Here is a 14541-nt window from a genome sequence, read left to right on the forward strand (position 1 = left end):
TTTCCTTATCTCATCTGACATCCAGTCTCTAACATCAATTTACAAAGAACTAAAGGATACCCAGAAGATGTAATTCTCTGCACAAGATAAACCTAAGTTATAGAACTATAACTTTAGCTGACACTCTGCTAGGGGTCATCCAGTTGGTTCTATCGGCAAGGCTATGGACACCAGAATGAAACACTGCCCGTCCCTGGGCCATCCTCATAACCACTGCGATGTTTGCATCCTTTTTATGGTCATCGTGTCATCTCAGCCTTCCTCTCTTTGGATGACCCTCCATAACACCAGGCCAGAGACACCTCGTGGTAACCTGTTCAAATCTCAAAATCCAACTCCCTACCATCACTCACTAATCACGTCAATTCCAGACTCAAAGAGATCATGCAGGACAAAGAAAAGCCACCCCCTTTGGGTTTCTGAGACGGTTGAAGCCTTTGCGAGAGGAAGCAGTCCCATCAGTCTTCCTCGGAGTGGGCGGGGAGCAGAGTGGCTGTCTTTGAGCAGCCCATTCTACCCCCAGAACTCCCCCTTCACATGTCTAAGGGGGTATACACATATATTCACGTATGCCTGAGATGCCTCCAGTCCCTACCTCCCTCCCACAAAAGTAAATAAGACAGTGAACCTGTACTTGAGTAGAAACTCACTCCCTCTCATCAAGTTGATCCCAACTCACAGCAGCAGCGCAGGGCTCTCGGCTCTAACTGTGGACTTGGCTGTGAGCAGCTGCCACAGATCCCACTGTGGCACCACTGGAGTGAAACACCAACCAGGTACCTCTTGTTGTGTAAGTACGGTAGTCTATACAATGATATTTCACAAGTCACACGGAGAAATGTGTGAGGAATAAATATTAGGATGCAAAGCCAAATGAAGGATAGAGTACAAAGCGATTGCATTCAATATCTGCCAACAAATACAAAATACACAATAAATTGAGTTTAACACACTTTCTATGCGTAAGTTGTCTACGTAGAAAGCAAAAGAAAGCAAAAACCCAACTCAGATCTGACTCAGTGCATTAGTGGGGCAGCATAGAACTGCCCCTGTGGGTTTCTGTGACTATATACCTTTAAGGTGGTAAACAATCTCATCTTACTTCTGTGGAGAGGTTAATGGCTTCAAACTGCTGAGCTCGTGGTTAACAGTCGGACGTATAACCGAGCACACCTGCAGGCCTCTGTCGACAGAGAAGCTAGTGGAGCTATGAATGGCAGTTTCCCTCCTCACGCGTTAGAATTTAATGAATAGTTCTTACAGTAAGTGTCGGTTATGTTAGAAATACATGGGCAAATTTTGCTGGAAAAGATAATAGATGGTCAGCCACCAAAATAAGTCTTTTTCTATTTTCTAATCCCTATAGATAGTGTTATGCTTGAGAAAAATTCTGTGAAAATTATAGTTTATATAGTATTTTTACACAGCATAGTTTGATAGAAAATAAATAATGCAGAAGAATTGTTTAGCTTTGTTTTGTTATGATTTTTAAGTTACCTCTTAAAAAAGTGTATTGGAATCGACTAGGTGGCAGTGGGTTTGAATTTTATCAGTTGTTTGTCTGGAAACTGTTTTAAGGTACAGCAATTAGAAAGTAGTCTTATTTTATATAAAATAAATGTACCACAGTACTTTTAAAGATGTTCCTCAGTGACTATATTTAACTTTTAAAATAATAAATTTCTATATTTCCACGTTAAAATCTCCAAGGAAGAGTATTGTAACTGGGGTTCCAGTCCATGTAAGCACCCGTTTGTTCCCAAAATTGATCCTATTAGCAACGGCTGCAGGACTTCTTGCTACACTTGTGTTTGCCTCATTGGGCGCCCTCAAAGCAAAGGTTCAACCAGAAAAGTAGCTTCTAAGGGGATCTACTAAGCCAGTTAAATTCAAGGCAGAGAGGTCAGCTTAGGACTTTATGGCAGCTGGTTGGGTTTGTTTTTTTTCACCTTGATAGATTTTCTTGAAGGACATTGGACCATCATGGAGACTTAATAAGAAGAAATATTATGGTAATGGGAAAAAGGAAAGTGTCCCCCACCCCCACCCTCACCACACTGCACCAGCATATTCTTCAAGTGTAGGCTCTTCTCTGAGAAGTGTGCTCTCCCCACCGTTAGGACAGTACTGATCCTGTCTGTCCAGATGTCTTTCTGTCCCCCAAGCTCAGAGAATGTGTAAATGAACCAAATGCAGGTCCCTTGGTGAAGCCGCAGCTGTCGTGTTGACACGATGGAGACCAAACGCACGGGCGTTTTCAGAGAAGACTTAGAGAGATCGCGGCACCGCATTCAGAAGCAGACAGACTTGATGTAGGAAATGTCAAGAAACAATAGCTCCACTTTTTCATATTTTCTGTTTAATGAAAATCTGTATGCTTTTATAGTAGTACTTTTATATATATTATCCTCGTACATCAAATCCAGGAAGTCTCAAACCAAGTCTGCATTCTGGCTTCCAAACTGGTCTTTTATCAGAATTGACTCTCAGACAGAACGACATGCTTATAGTTATCAAGCCAGAAACCCAAAGGGAGTCATGCTGTTATCCTCCTGGATTTTATTCCGTATTAACAAGGGATTACACGTAATCACTTGATTACGGCAGTGGCTCCCAGATCACACCATGACAATGTGACAGTCCACTCGCCAGCACCCCTCCCTTTCTCTATCTTACCCCACATTAACAGTACAGGTGGCCCTAGTGGTAAAGCTCTGGACTACTCACCGCAAGGTGGGAGGAACCCAAAGTTTCCTCAGGAGACAAGCCTGGGAAATCAGTCTCTGGATGGGCACTGCCCTGAACACCCCGTGGGCAGTTGGACTCTGCACACAGGGGCTCTGCAGTGACTGAAAGAAACTCCAGGGCAACTCACCACAAGCCTCGATGGTTTGCTTTCGCCAAGCTTGCACCCGAGAAAACCGAATGGAGTCGTTCCACTCTGTAACGCGGGGCTTCCCTGACTTAGATCCCCTGAAAGCAATGGGCTAGGTTTCATTGTTAATTTTGTCTCCTAAAATCAACTGCAAACAACTTGTTCTCTTCGCTAAGAGCACCCCACCCTGACTGACAGAAGGCTAGCGTATTACCTACTAACAAGGTCAACACGCAGGGAGCCACACCGTGTGTGCTAGCCTCAGGCGGGTATTTGACACCTGTTCCTGGGATTCTTAGGCTGCAGACACAGGCACTGCACTTGCTGCCGGCACCACCAAAGCTCGGTAAGTCCCAGGACCCCAACGGGAGCATTGAGACGATTCAAACCACAAAACAAGCATTTGCACGGCGTGTATCAGTTTAGCAGACTTCAACGATGAGGAGGGTTTGAGATTTGGCCTTTCAGATGTCAGGGTTACTTTCCAAGTAGGTAGAGGATCAGCCCCACCAGCTGTAGTTCTCCAACTATCGGAAGCCTTGCCACCAGATGCACACGCTATTTCAAACAGCTGCCGGGCTTGCCAATCACTCCCTCCGGCCAGCATTTTTATCCTGAAAATGGTCATGCCGACAAAGAGCTGAAACAGATATAGGATGGGCACACATATATTCTCCTCTGAGATCCCCAAATCCTCGCTTTTTTTTTCTTTTTCAAAATTCGCTTTAAGTCTATTCATATCTGGTTTACCTTTACCACTAATGTGGTCATTTGGAAGTTGTCTGTGTCGAAAGCCCAGGCGGTCGAGTGGGTTTCTGGGTGGACTGCTAACAGCAAGATCCGCAGTTTGAGTCTATCAGTTGCTCTGTGGGGGAAAGACGAGGTTGTTCACTCCCATAAAGATTTTCTGCCTGGGAAACCCACAGAGGTAATTCTACTCTGTTTTACCAGGTCAGTGGAGTCGAAATCATCTCCGTGACAATGAGTTTGGTTTTGATTGATATGTCAAGATCATTAACCCATAACCATTTTACCCCAAACCAGGCTCAATTGCCACACCCATAAAAATGAAGAGTACTATAAAATCAGCTACTATCGCCATTCATGGCGTTCAAAACCAGAATGTGACCCCAGATGTCCACAAGCTGTATTTCAGTATATTGTCTGATCATGTTTACTGCTGTACAGCCTCATCGCTTTTCTTCTCTGATGCCAAGTTTCTGAAGCAGCAAGTCATCAGTCTTGTAGAATCCCCGCCACCAGAGGATCTTTTCACTAACCCTCCATTCCTCATATTCCCTGAAAACTCAGAGTTAGTTCTAGAACTTTGAGTGTAATTCCGATAAACTGCTCCCCTTCCCCCCTCCACAGGTGAGGCTGAATATAAGGCAGCCGCCCAGGAAGCCTACACAATCAGCTCGCCTTATGATTAGTGAGGCCAAGCTAAACGGAATCTCTTGGTCAAAGCAATGACTCCAAGATCACACCACTAGAAAGTTACTTTTATTTTTTTCCTTCTGTGATACTGTGGTACCATATAAATCAACTACTCCTCAACAAGCATTTATACAATGATTTTAGATTTTACGAGTGACACTACAACTTTTAATTACACAGGACATTGCAAAACTAGCAACTTTCCATCATTCCTTCCACTTACAATGGTTGGCATTTTTAGGTCATGAAGAGGCTTCCCCAAACCTACCCTTCATACCCTCAAGTACAACCCAAGGCTCTGTAATGAACTTGTGGAATTCAGATATGATCAAAGAAAACTAGAAAGCCAAAACATAGAATAGTGCCTTCTTAATCACTACCTCAATTCTGTGAGTTTTCAATAGATCAGTAGACCACCTTTAAATATCAGAAATACAGAAAGTCATCTATCAGGCTACCAGCCACTTCCAAAAATAAACACCCTTTTTGTGCATGTGGAACACAAACTCATTCTTCTATAAAACACTCTGACAGTTGGCGAGATGGTGTGCTTACTCTTGTGCCAGTCCTGGATGTAGCTCTGTTGCTGGATGACTTTGAAAGCCCAGCCAAACTCATAGGTAAATATGTCGCAAAATATTCTTTGTAGAGATATTATTCCTAACATTTATGCTAAGACTCTTCAAGGCATTGAGAGCACGTAATAAATCCTAAATAAAATTAGTTCAATAAGTAGCCTGCTTATTTTATAAGGAATTTAGTAGAGGTCACTAGGTTTTGCTTTGTGTTTCCTTGCTCAGAGTGATCAAGTCGATAGATTGGCAAATGCAGACTCCTGTAGGAAAATTACTGAAACACAAGACAACCTCTAGTTTGTGCTAAAATGCTCTCTGCCCTGGGGACATGCCAGCTAGACACGTGGTAGCAGGAAAATATATTCAAGGCACAGCCTGCTAATCACAATTATTAATGCATTGTCCAGACACCTACCTCAAGAATGACACTATCCCGCTCCTAGAATCTTGCTGCTACTATCACCCAAAAGGCAAGCAGAATACGTTGAATGAAAAATCCCATTTTTGACGAAACTCTTTCAAAGCTGTGGTCGCAAAGGGGTAAAAGTTGAAAACTTAATTGAAACACAAGGAGTCTAAGGAAATAGTTGTGTGTATTTTCTCCCAATGTGCCTTTAAGACCTCTTGTGGATAACCTACACTTATTGTAAAACCAAACATAAATAAGCAAGTAAAAGCTAGCTTGCTTTTAACATATGCGTCTGTTAACTAAGATTTCTGATATCAAGCTGGGCGCAGATACCGTCTTTAAAGACTGCCGCATTGTCACGGAGTCGAAGAGCAACCCGGGCTGGACAAGCTGAAGGAGTCTCAGATGTTCTTGCCCTGTCTTTTTAATTCCACTAAGTAGTCAATGACTGAACGATCGCTGAGAGCAGTGGAATTTTACCAATTAAAAGGAACGGTTTCTTGAGTACATATATAGCCCATCAGCAAAGTTCCTAAACATAGAGGACTGTTTTTTCTTCTATCATCACCTTTACTTTATTAGCTGTACAGTGTGTGCCACTACATAAAAATACACTCAACATGTATAGTAAAATTTAATCTGATTCCAGAATGTGAAATTGTTCACTCCAATTATCATGGAATTTACTGCTTTTACATATTTGCTATTATTCTAATAACTTAAGAAGGAGCTGGGTGTATTTTTGTGAACACGATGCGTGGAAATGGGGAAAGGCATCCCGGAATCATTAGCTGAGTGAAATATGGAGTCAGCAGAATTAGCCTCAGTAATCTCAATAAATGCTCAAAGAATTAGAAACATCTAAAGGGGCGTCTATCAAGAAAAATGCTGACACGTTACACACAGTAGTGCTTTAGTCACTTAGTAAGTAACGGCAAGTCTTTCTGCTCCTGTGACTGTTTACAACCTCAGCACACCAGTTCCACTCTGTCTTGCCGGGCGGCAAGGAGTAGGAATCGACTCCCTGACAGTGGAGTTGGGATTTGGAGGGGGAGTTGATTTATTGACTAATGCCTACATGCTAGGAACTCCACCACGCAGAATTAGACAAACATTATATAGTCATTTATTTGCATTTTCTTTCCAATGGACCATTTCTCAAGAGGCAACCCCTAACAAATGCTTGTCTAGAATCTTTGCAAACAAAGCCCTAAGTGCAAAATGTCCAGGCCCCTAGAGAAGTGATCCAGTGTCTGACATTTAATTAAGATGATCTCATCTCTGTTGATTTCAGTCCTGCACCAAATCTTTATTGAGGACAAACTATATGATGGGTACTCTGCCAGGCTGCCTCTGCCTCCTTGGAGCTTATGACAGTCCTAGAGAAGAAGATAAACAATGATTGCAGAAGATGATGACAGACAGATAATCTGATAAGTTATCGGAAGCACAGCAACTGTTGTTTAGTCATGGTAGATCAAAAAATAATTGAACACAACATTAAATGAGTCAGTAAAGATGTGATGGTTGACTGTGGCCAAGAGAGAACTCATTTAGACTAAGGAGTGCGAGACGTCTGCTCAGACGTCTGCTCATGACATTACAGGTAAGTCTTCAAAGTTGGCTAATCTGCATCTGAAGAAGATCCAAGAGAAGACAATAAAAGTCACAGATTTGAAAGCCCTGATGTGGGAAACACATGAGCACTGGTACCTTCCAGTTTCTAAAGTCACCTGACTAGGATAACAGCATAATGAGTATATACCAACCCGAATATCAGCCGAGGCGCCTAATTTTACCACAGAAACTGCTTTAAAAATGTGCTGAAAAACTCGGGAGAGAGAGGTGTACAGGTAGTGGCGCAGGGGAAGAGACGTGGGTAGACTGAAACAAAATAAAAGAAGTTTAGCAGAAGGCAAAAGATGGAGGGCCTCTTAGCCCTTATTAGGATAATAACATTTGGCCTAAAAGAAATTAGGAATCATGGAGAGCTTTAACCAAAGGGGAAGAGATGGTCAGTTGGCTTTTAAAAAGGGGGAAACAATTACAGGGATCTACATATAACCTCCTCCCTGGGGGATGGGAAACAGAAAAGAGGGTGAAGGGAGACGTTGGACAGGGCACGATATGACAAAACAATGATTTATAAATTATCAAGGGCTCATAAGGGAGGGAGGAGCGGGAAGGTAGGGAAAAAAAATGAGGAGCTGATGCCAGGGGCCTACATGGAGAGCAAATGTTTTGAGAATGGTGAGGCCAATGAGTGTACAAATGTGCTTTACACAATTGATGGATGCATGGATTGTGATAAGAGTTGTATGGGCCTCAATAAAATGATTTGGAAGAAAAGGATTCTTCAATCTGCTTTCCTGTGAGTGTTGCTCGGGCCCTAATTTCTATGCCCAATGCATACAGTCACGGGAAAGGGACGTCACGGGGACCGAGTCAATATACCCAGGGTCCCAGGGAAGGAGTTACTTGGACCCCAACAATGCCCGGTGGTCCGCGGGGCGCTGCTGAGATTCCAAAGGATCCACTGACTGACCATCCACTCAGGGTTGGATTGACCCTAATTAGAGGCTCATGTCTGGACATGGGCAGATGTTGGGAGATCAGGAACTGACAGGCAATTCCTAAGAAAGCACAGTTACATACACAGTAGTTACTGCCTAAATGTAACTGCGATGATGTTTTCATTATTAAAAGTGTTTTCATGTTTCAATCAGAAATTTGCAACAAATTGCTTTGCAGAATCAGTGTCTATTCTCAATACATACTGATATTTTAATAAAAACAGAAAAGGCTTCAATTAGAAACCAGTGAGTTCGCTGAAAATGCACAGATTTAGAATTTGATCAGAAAGCATTGATCATATATCCTCTGTCTTAGACAAAAGCCAAACTCACTCCCACTGAGATTCCAACTGGGAGAACCCCGATCAGACAGAGTAGAACTTCCCTTTTGGTTTCCAAGACTTTAAAACTCTTTACGGGAGAAGACAACTTCCATCTCTGTTCCACAGAGTGACTTCTAGATTCGAACTTCTGACCTTGTGGTAGCAACTCACGCACAGGCCACCAGGGCTCAGCACGCAAGGTTCTGAAAATAGAATCCAGTGAGCTTCACGGAGGGTCCCATCGTGAGGGCGCAACACCGCAGCATAAAAAGCCCTGCAGCAAAGTAGGTCCTTCCTTAGAAATGGAACAGACAAAGCCTCCCATTCATTATTGATGGTGCCTTGTGCCCATGTCAACTGCTGATTAATAATTAAAATTAATCTCATTACAGAAGATTTCATTACAGGATAATTTAATTAAATGCTGAATTGGCTCCCAGATGTTACCTTCTGTGCCATCTTTTAAATAATGCTGGTGATGACACAGAGATTCACTAGGTATCAGTAGGGCCTTAAGAAAGTAAATTATTTATACGGTTCTGCCATTCTGCCGACAATAAATGATATTGATCGAACCTGTGAACTATCCTTTCCTACAGTTGTACTTTTCCTAGAGTTCTGGTGCTTTCAAAAGTTTTTACATCATCCTTGGGGAATTCAGGACCATCAATTGGTCAGTCATAAAATATGTACCAAATCAGCAAAAAAAATTTAACTCAAAACAACTAATTTTACAAGAGAACTATACAAAATGCTCTCAGAATTAAAAATATGAAATTTCAACTTCAGAACACTATGGGGAGAAAGTGTAATAATCATTGCATCACTTTTTCAAAAAAAGAACCTACCAAAATCATCAAATCGCATTAGGGATGAAACGTCAGCATTTTGTTTGATTTATAATAAGGGTCTCACAAAGTCACCATTTTTTAATGTGCCATAAATCAGCAGGAATCACAATTTTCAGATGCTTCCAGTTACCACATACTTCACAGCTATAAACATACTGTTCTCACCGCATTGTGCACAAGACACATACCCTGATAAATCAGCGTAAGAAAACAGTAAACCACGAAACCAGACTTTAAGGGGGTAAAAATATTTCAGAGACACGTCGTTATTTACTTTGGGAAAAATCTGGGCTTTTTCAAATGCAACAGTGCATGACAAAACGCAGGTCACTCCAAAAATTATCATCCAAACACACAGGTTTTAATTATCCTGCTAGGTTTATTTAAATTATTCTGCTCCATCTTCAAAGATGTTTTTATCATACAATTTCAGTCTAATGTGGTAGTTTTGTTGCTTGTCATTTCTATTAGAGGGGATGTTTTTAAAATGGAATTTACAAATATAAAGTCAGAAAATGACATAATTTCCCCAACGAAGTACAACGTGTTCAAAAAGCCTTTTGAAATTTAGCTGGGACCTAATTACAGTGCAATCAATTATGCAGGCATTGCCTCAATGATGAAAGAGTCCCATTCCCGACTCTGTCTGTAAGTCGAATTTGTAAATATTTAGGTGTGGTTCTTATCTCACATCCAGGAGCCAAGTGTCCGTCTTAATATACCCTTTCTATGCCCGAAAGTATTAAAGAGCACTTCCAGATATGGCAGTGATCCTAATGTTTTCCATGTAAATCATAAAGTAGTCTTAAAATCTCAGTTTTATGAACCACCATAGGTAATGTGAAAATTTAATATGATAGGTTCTATAGTGGTTGGTTTGTAACTATAAGTTGTGCATAAATTGGACATTTGTAACCTAAGGACTTCATAGATGGTCCTACCTGCCCGGTGCTTCATTCACTAGCTAATGGACAAATAGCAACGGTAGGATCACAGCGTGCCAGCGGTTCACGGTATCTCCGAAGGCATCCATTCTCCCTCTGCCCAATATAGAATTCCTTAAATAATGCCTGACAAAGATAGTCATTAGGGACTTGAAATCTCTGCAAATGAGATAACATAACTAAACCTATAGAGTTGGAAACTCTTTTTAACTCTATTTTGGATATAAGAAAGCAGGGCATAAGGAGGTTAAGTAATTTTCCCACTATAAAGCACAGGCCTAGACCTTATTGAATATGATCGGCCAAGTCCTTAGCGCTGCTGTCAGCCTCGGCTCTAAGACTGCCTTTCCAAAACCGTTGTACTGCATACAAAGCTCTGGGGGCAGAGTGGGTGCGTGCTGGTTGCTAACAATAGCTCAGCAGAAGGAAACTCCCAGCCGCTCCTTGGGAGAAAGGTGAGGCTTTCTGCTTCCATAGAGAATTCATGTCCCCAAAATCCAGCGAGGCTGTTCTACCCCCTCACTAAGTTAGAAGTGACTTGATAGTGGTGAGGTTCTTTTGGTGTTTTGCTCCAAAGGGTTTATTTGGTTATTTAGTTACGATCTTGGCTTTCATGGAGTGATCACTAGCTTGACTGATACAGAAGCGATCATGAAAGTCTTACCGCCTCCAGGAGATGTTTGCACGTCCTATTTCCCACCCTGCTCAATGTGCTAACAGACGTGGGTGGCAGTGCTTTCCCCTCTAACTGGGCGTGGAGCATCGATGCTGAAAACATTTATGAAACATTATTTAAAGACTCATTCCAATGACTACGACTCATGGGGAGCTTAAGGTTTTCTGATTTTGTAAAAGGTTCGATCATCAAGAGTCTATTGTGGATGATCCACTTACTGAATTAAAAAAAAAGACTGATTCTGAAGTAAATGTAGAAGCCGACATTCCTGTTAATCCCAAAATGTGGCCTAGGTAGCAGAGATTATATGAATGTCATGGATTATTTTTTCTCGTTTTGTCATTTTGAACTTGACCTTAACCAAAAGGCTGAGAAGCTCCTGTCATTTACATGTAATTACCCTTGAATGTAAAATGTAGTGGCTTCAACAAAAATTCACATGCTTGGTCACTGCATTGAAAGCAGCAGCATACTCTCTGCTCGGAACGAATGCACATTGAGCCAAGAGTGAAGCGCATGTCTACAGGAATTGGTGCCAATAAGAGAAATGGGCAAGGAGTTGGATCCCAGCATGAAAGTAAAAGCAAAACTTGGTTCCGACAGGAATCAAGATCTCAGCAAGGTCAAGTGATGAAACCAGACAGAACCGCAGAAGGGCAGGAAGCCAGACTACAAGGATTAGATCCCCAGGACACTCAATTTCTAGACATGGCTGCGTGGGAACCGGGCTACCGGCACCAGGAAGCCAAGGGCCTCCCTGCCCCCAGCCGTGAGGGAATGGGAAAGAAGAGCAGAAGGGTCTCCCCTCAAATGTGAATCAGAAAGAGGCATGGAAGTGCCCTCAGGGTCTTCCTAGAAGGGCCTCTGGGAAACAGACCACCAAACAGGAACCAACTTTCAGCAAGCAAGCTGTCGTCTTCGTATTGCCAGTTGTTAATAAACCAGACTCCACCCTGATGCCCTGCATTTCTCCACTCAAGCCAGCTTCTGATAACTCCGGGAGCATGCGTACTGAACAAGCGTGGTGAAAGGGTATAAGCAGGCAGTATTCCAGTCTGTCTGCACAACTGCGTCTTGGTCCACGGACAGGTTACACGGAGCATCATGAAAGCTTCTGGAAGTCCCATTGGTTTCTCAAGGTTATCCATAGTTTATTAAGACAGCTGATTGTGCGCTAAATTCACCGAGTATCTAGAGATGAGCCAACTGGCTTTATGAGATTAGACTGCTTCTATTGAAATGATTATGAAGATATGCTAAATGTTTGCAGGAAAAGCTTTATTATCAATAAAGCTTTGATAATTGATAATATTTATTGATTAGAGAAGAGATGTAATGATGATATTTGATTAGTATTCAAAAGTTCTTTAGAACATTTTGTTAAGAAGTTCTGTTCAAGAAAGTGTGTGCAACCTTGCATTTAACAACTATTTCTTAAGAGCCTGTTAGGTCTTTGAGTTTTGTTGTGAGAAAGTTTGAATAAGAAAAACAAAAAACCTGATACATATCTGATATAGATAGATAAAATATAACACACATTATCAACCTGATAATGCATACATATTAATCTTTCCAATTACATGAAGATCCTCAATTTTCCAAATACCTAAAAACACAGTAAAATGACCTTAGTTATTTATTTCACAAGGAAACAAAAAGGAATTAATAAAATTAAACAGTAGCATTTTTAAAAGAAACATTTTTCCTATTGAGGATACTTGAAGACAAAAAACTGTTAAACCAAAGGGAATTATAAATTAAAAAAATCTAGTTATATATTCTGTTCAAAGATATGAGACATCGAAAAGTTCAAGAAAATTTTCATTTAAAAAATTTCATTATATTTATATTTTTTCACAAACTTTTTGAACCCTTCTTATATATTTGGGGCAATAGGACAGTATACATTTTCTGTCACTTAAGAACATAAACTGTGCAGCAATTTACATACTCTTCCATTTTTAAGGATTTTAACTATACTGTGAATTTAACAAATACTGGTTTCCACAGCAGCATAAAAGGTATATGCATTACAGATAAACTCCTGTCCAATCTTGAAGATGTCTTTGAAAAATTAGTCAAGGGGCTGATCTTCAAAAGACAGATAACAAAAAGGCAAAATTACAACTGATTAAAATAAAGATATTGGTGTTTAAAACATTGAATGGAGAAAGAGGCTTTATCCCCCAACCCTTTTTGGTAATGTGAGAAATAAGACCAGCCAGCCAGGTCTCTAGATTTCACATGATGCTATTTCTTATAGATCTGTATTAAGAGCCTCGTGATTGTGCCATCCCTTCCATGACGTGTGCCTTGTAATCCAAAGTGAGATTGCTCCGCATGTATGAAATTATGGAAATACCTGTAATACTTCTGCTACGAATAATTTTGAGTACACGATCCTGTAAACCCAACTTGTGAATAGCAAGTCTTCCTGCGAATTCACCCTTGAGGCATTCATCCCTATCCCTCTCTCTGTCTCTCGTGCACACATGCACAGAATCAACTATGAAGATATAATACAGAGGTGAAGAAACGCATAGACTTTTAAACTGAGCCACTCAATCATGCAACTATTTTTCAAACTTTTCAAGTAATGAGAACATTTTTGTGGAGCCTGGTCGCACTGTGGTTACGCCTTGTCAGCAGTACAAAACCACCAACTGCTCCTCACGAGAGGGACGGAGCTATCCACTCCTGTGAAGGGCTGCCATGCCAGAAACCCCCGGGGCAGTTCGACGCTGTCCTCCGGGCTCACTGAGTCACCATCGACTCGGCGGCACGGAGGGAGCAGTGTGAGTGAGGAACAGTTTGGGATTTGGGAAGCAGCTCCAACAGAGTGGCTCTGAGTCAGAGTTCCAAGACGCAAGGCAAGGGATTTGGTTTTAGCACAAATTTACGTAATGTTTTCCATCAGTAATTCAGATTAATATGTCAACACAACGGATCTTGTTTTGAAATTTCACAGAACTGTGACCAGAACCTTTTAAACTTTTGTTGAAATTCAAACTCAAAAACCTAGGTTACCCTCTGCAGGTCACAGTCTCAGAGTTCTTCTTGAAGCTACGTTAATTCTTAATGTTTTAATTACTTGCACTTATTAAATAATTGAAACCTTCCAACAAACAAAAGATGAGATGACTCTACTATCTGACCAAGACGATGGCATGAGCCTCCTCTATAAAGAGAAAAACAAGAATTATGTTGGATTTGGGCATATGTATTGAGTATATGTATAGGTATTGGGCATATGTATTAAGTAGAACTTAAAACCTGTATTCATCACAAGTTACTGATCCTTAAATAAACATACACATTAATTCTGTGCCTACATATAAAGAGAAAAATAATGAAAATAAGTTTTGTCCTAAGAAATATTGCATTGTTTTTATTTTAAAACAATAAATAGAAACAGACTCTCCAAGTCAGTAAGATAATCAGAGATTATTTTATTCAAAGCTCATCATTAATACACATGTATCAATCCCTCTCTCCCCCCCCAAAAAAAAGTCCATTGCCAATGTGGTATTCTGACACATAGCAACCCTATAAAAGGTTTTCAAGACGGTAAATCTTTATGCAAACAGACCGCCCTCTTCTTTCTCCTGGGAAGCAGCGAATGAGTTTGAGCATCAACCTTGTGGTAGCAACAGCTAACAACCTAGCACCGCCCAGGCTCCTTACACATGTGCAATACATGTACCAATCCTGTAATATGTAGAGAGTAAAATGGTTTTGAAAACTTAATAGTTTTATGCTACTAACTGTAATCACATTTCTCTATATTGCTTTTTCATTATACCTGACGACTCTTTAGTTTTTCTTACAAGTCTAGCTACAAGGTCCACTTGAAGTCACAGTATTTTGTAATGTTCAAA

At 41.0% G+C, this 14541-nt stretch overlaps 1 protein-coding gene across 8 annotated transcripts in view; it reads right to left on the reverse strand.

The window, feature by feature from the left end:
- EYA4 (EYA transcriptional coactivator and phosphatase 4) overlaps nucleotides 1-14541 on the reverse strand; it is a 287674-nt gene that overhangs the window by 190812 nt on the left and 82321 nt on the right. Inside the window, exon 1 of one of the 8 annotated variants that reach the window (XM_075554518.1) lies at nucleotides 3626-3694. The exons of the other annotated variants lie outside the window; for them this stretch is intronic. Coding sequence (XP_075410633.1) covers nucleotides 3626-3646 — 21 coding nt within the window. The 5' untranslated portion in view covers nucleotides 3647-3694. Of the gene's footprint in view, nucleotides 1-3625; nucleotides 3695-14541 lie in introns of those variants that run through there. 8 annotated transcript variants of the gene reach the window in all.

This window comes from Tenrec ecaudatus, chromosome 7, assembly GCF_050624435.1.
Source record: "Tenrec ecaudatus isolate mTenEca1 chromosome 7, mTenEca1.hap1, whole genome shotgun sequence".
NCBI lineage: Eukaryota > Metazoa > Chordata > Mammalia > Afrosoricida > Tenrecidae > Tenrec > Tenrec ecaudatus.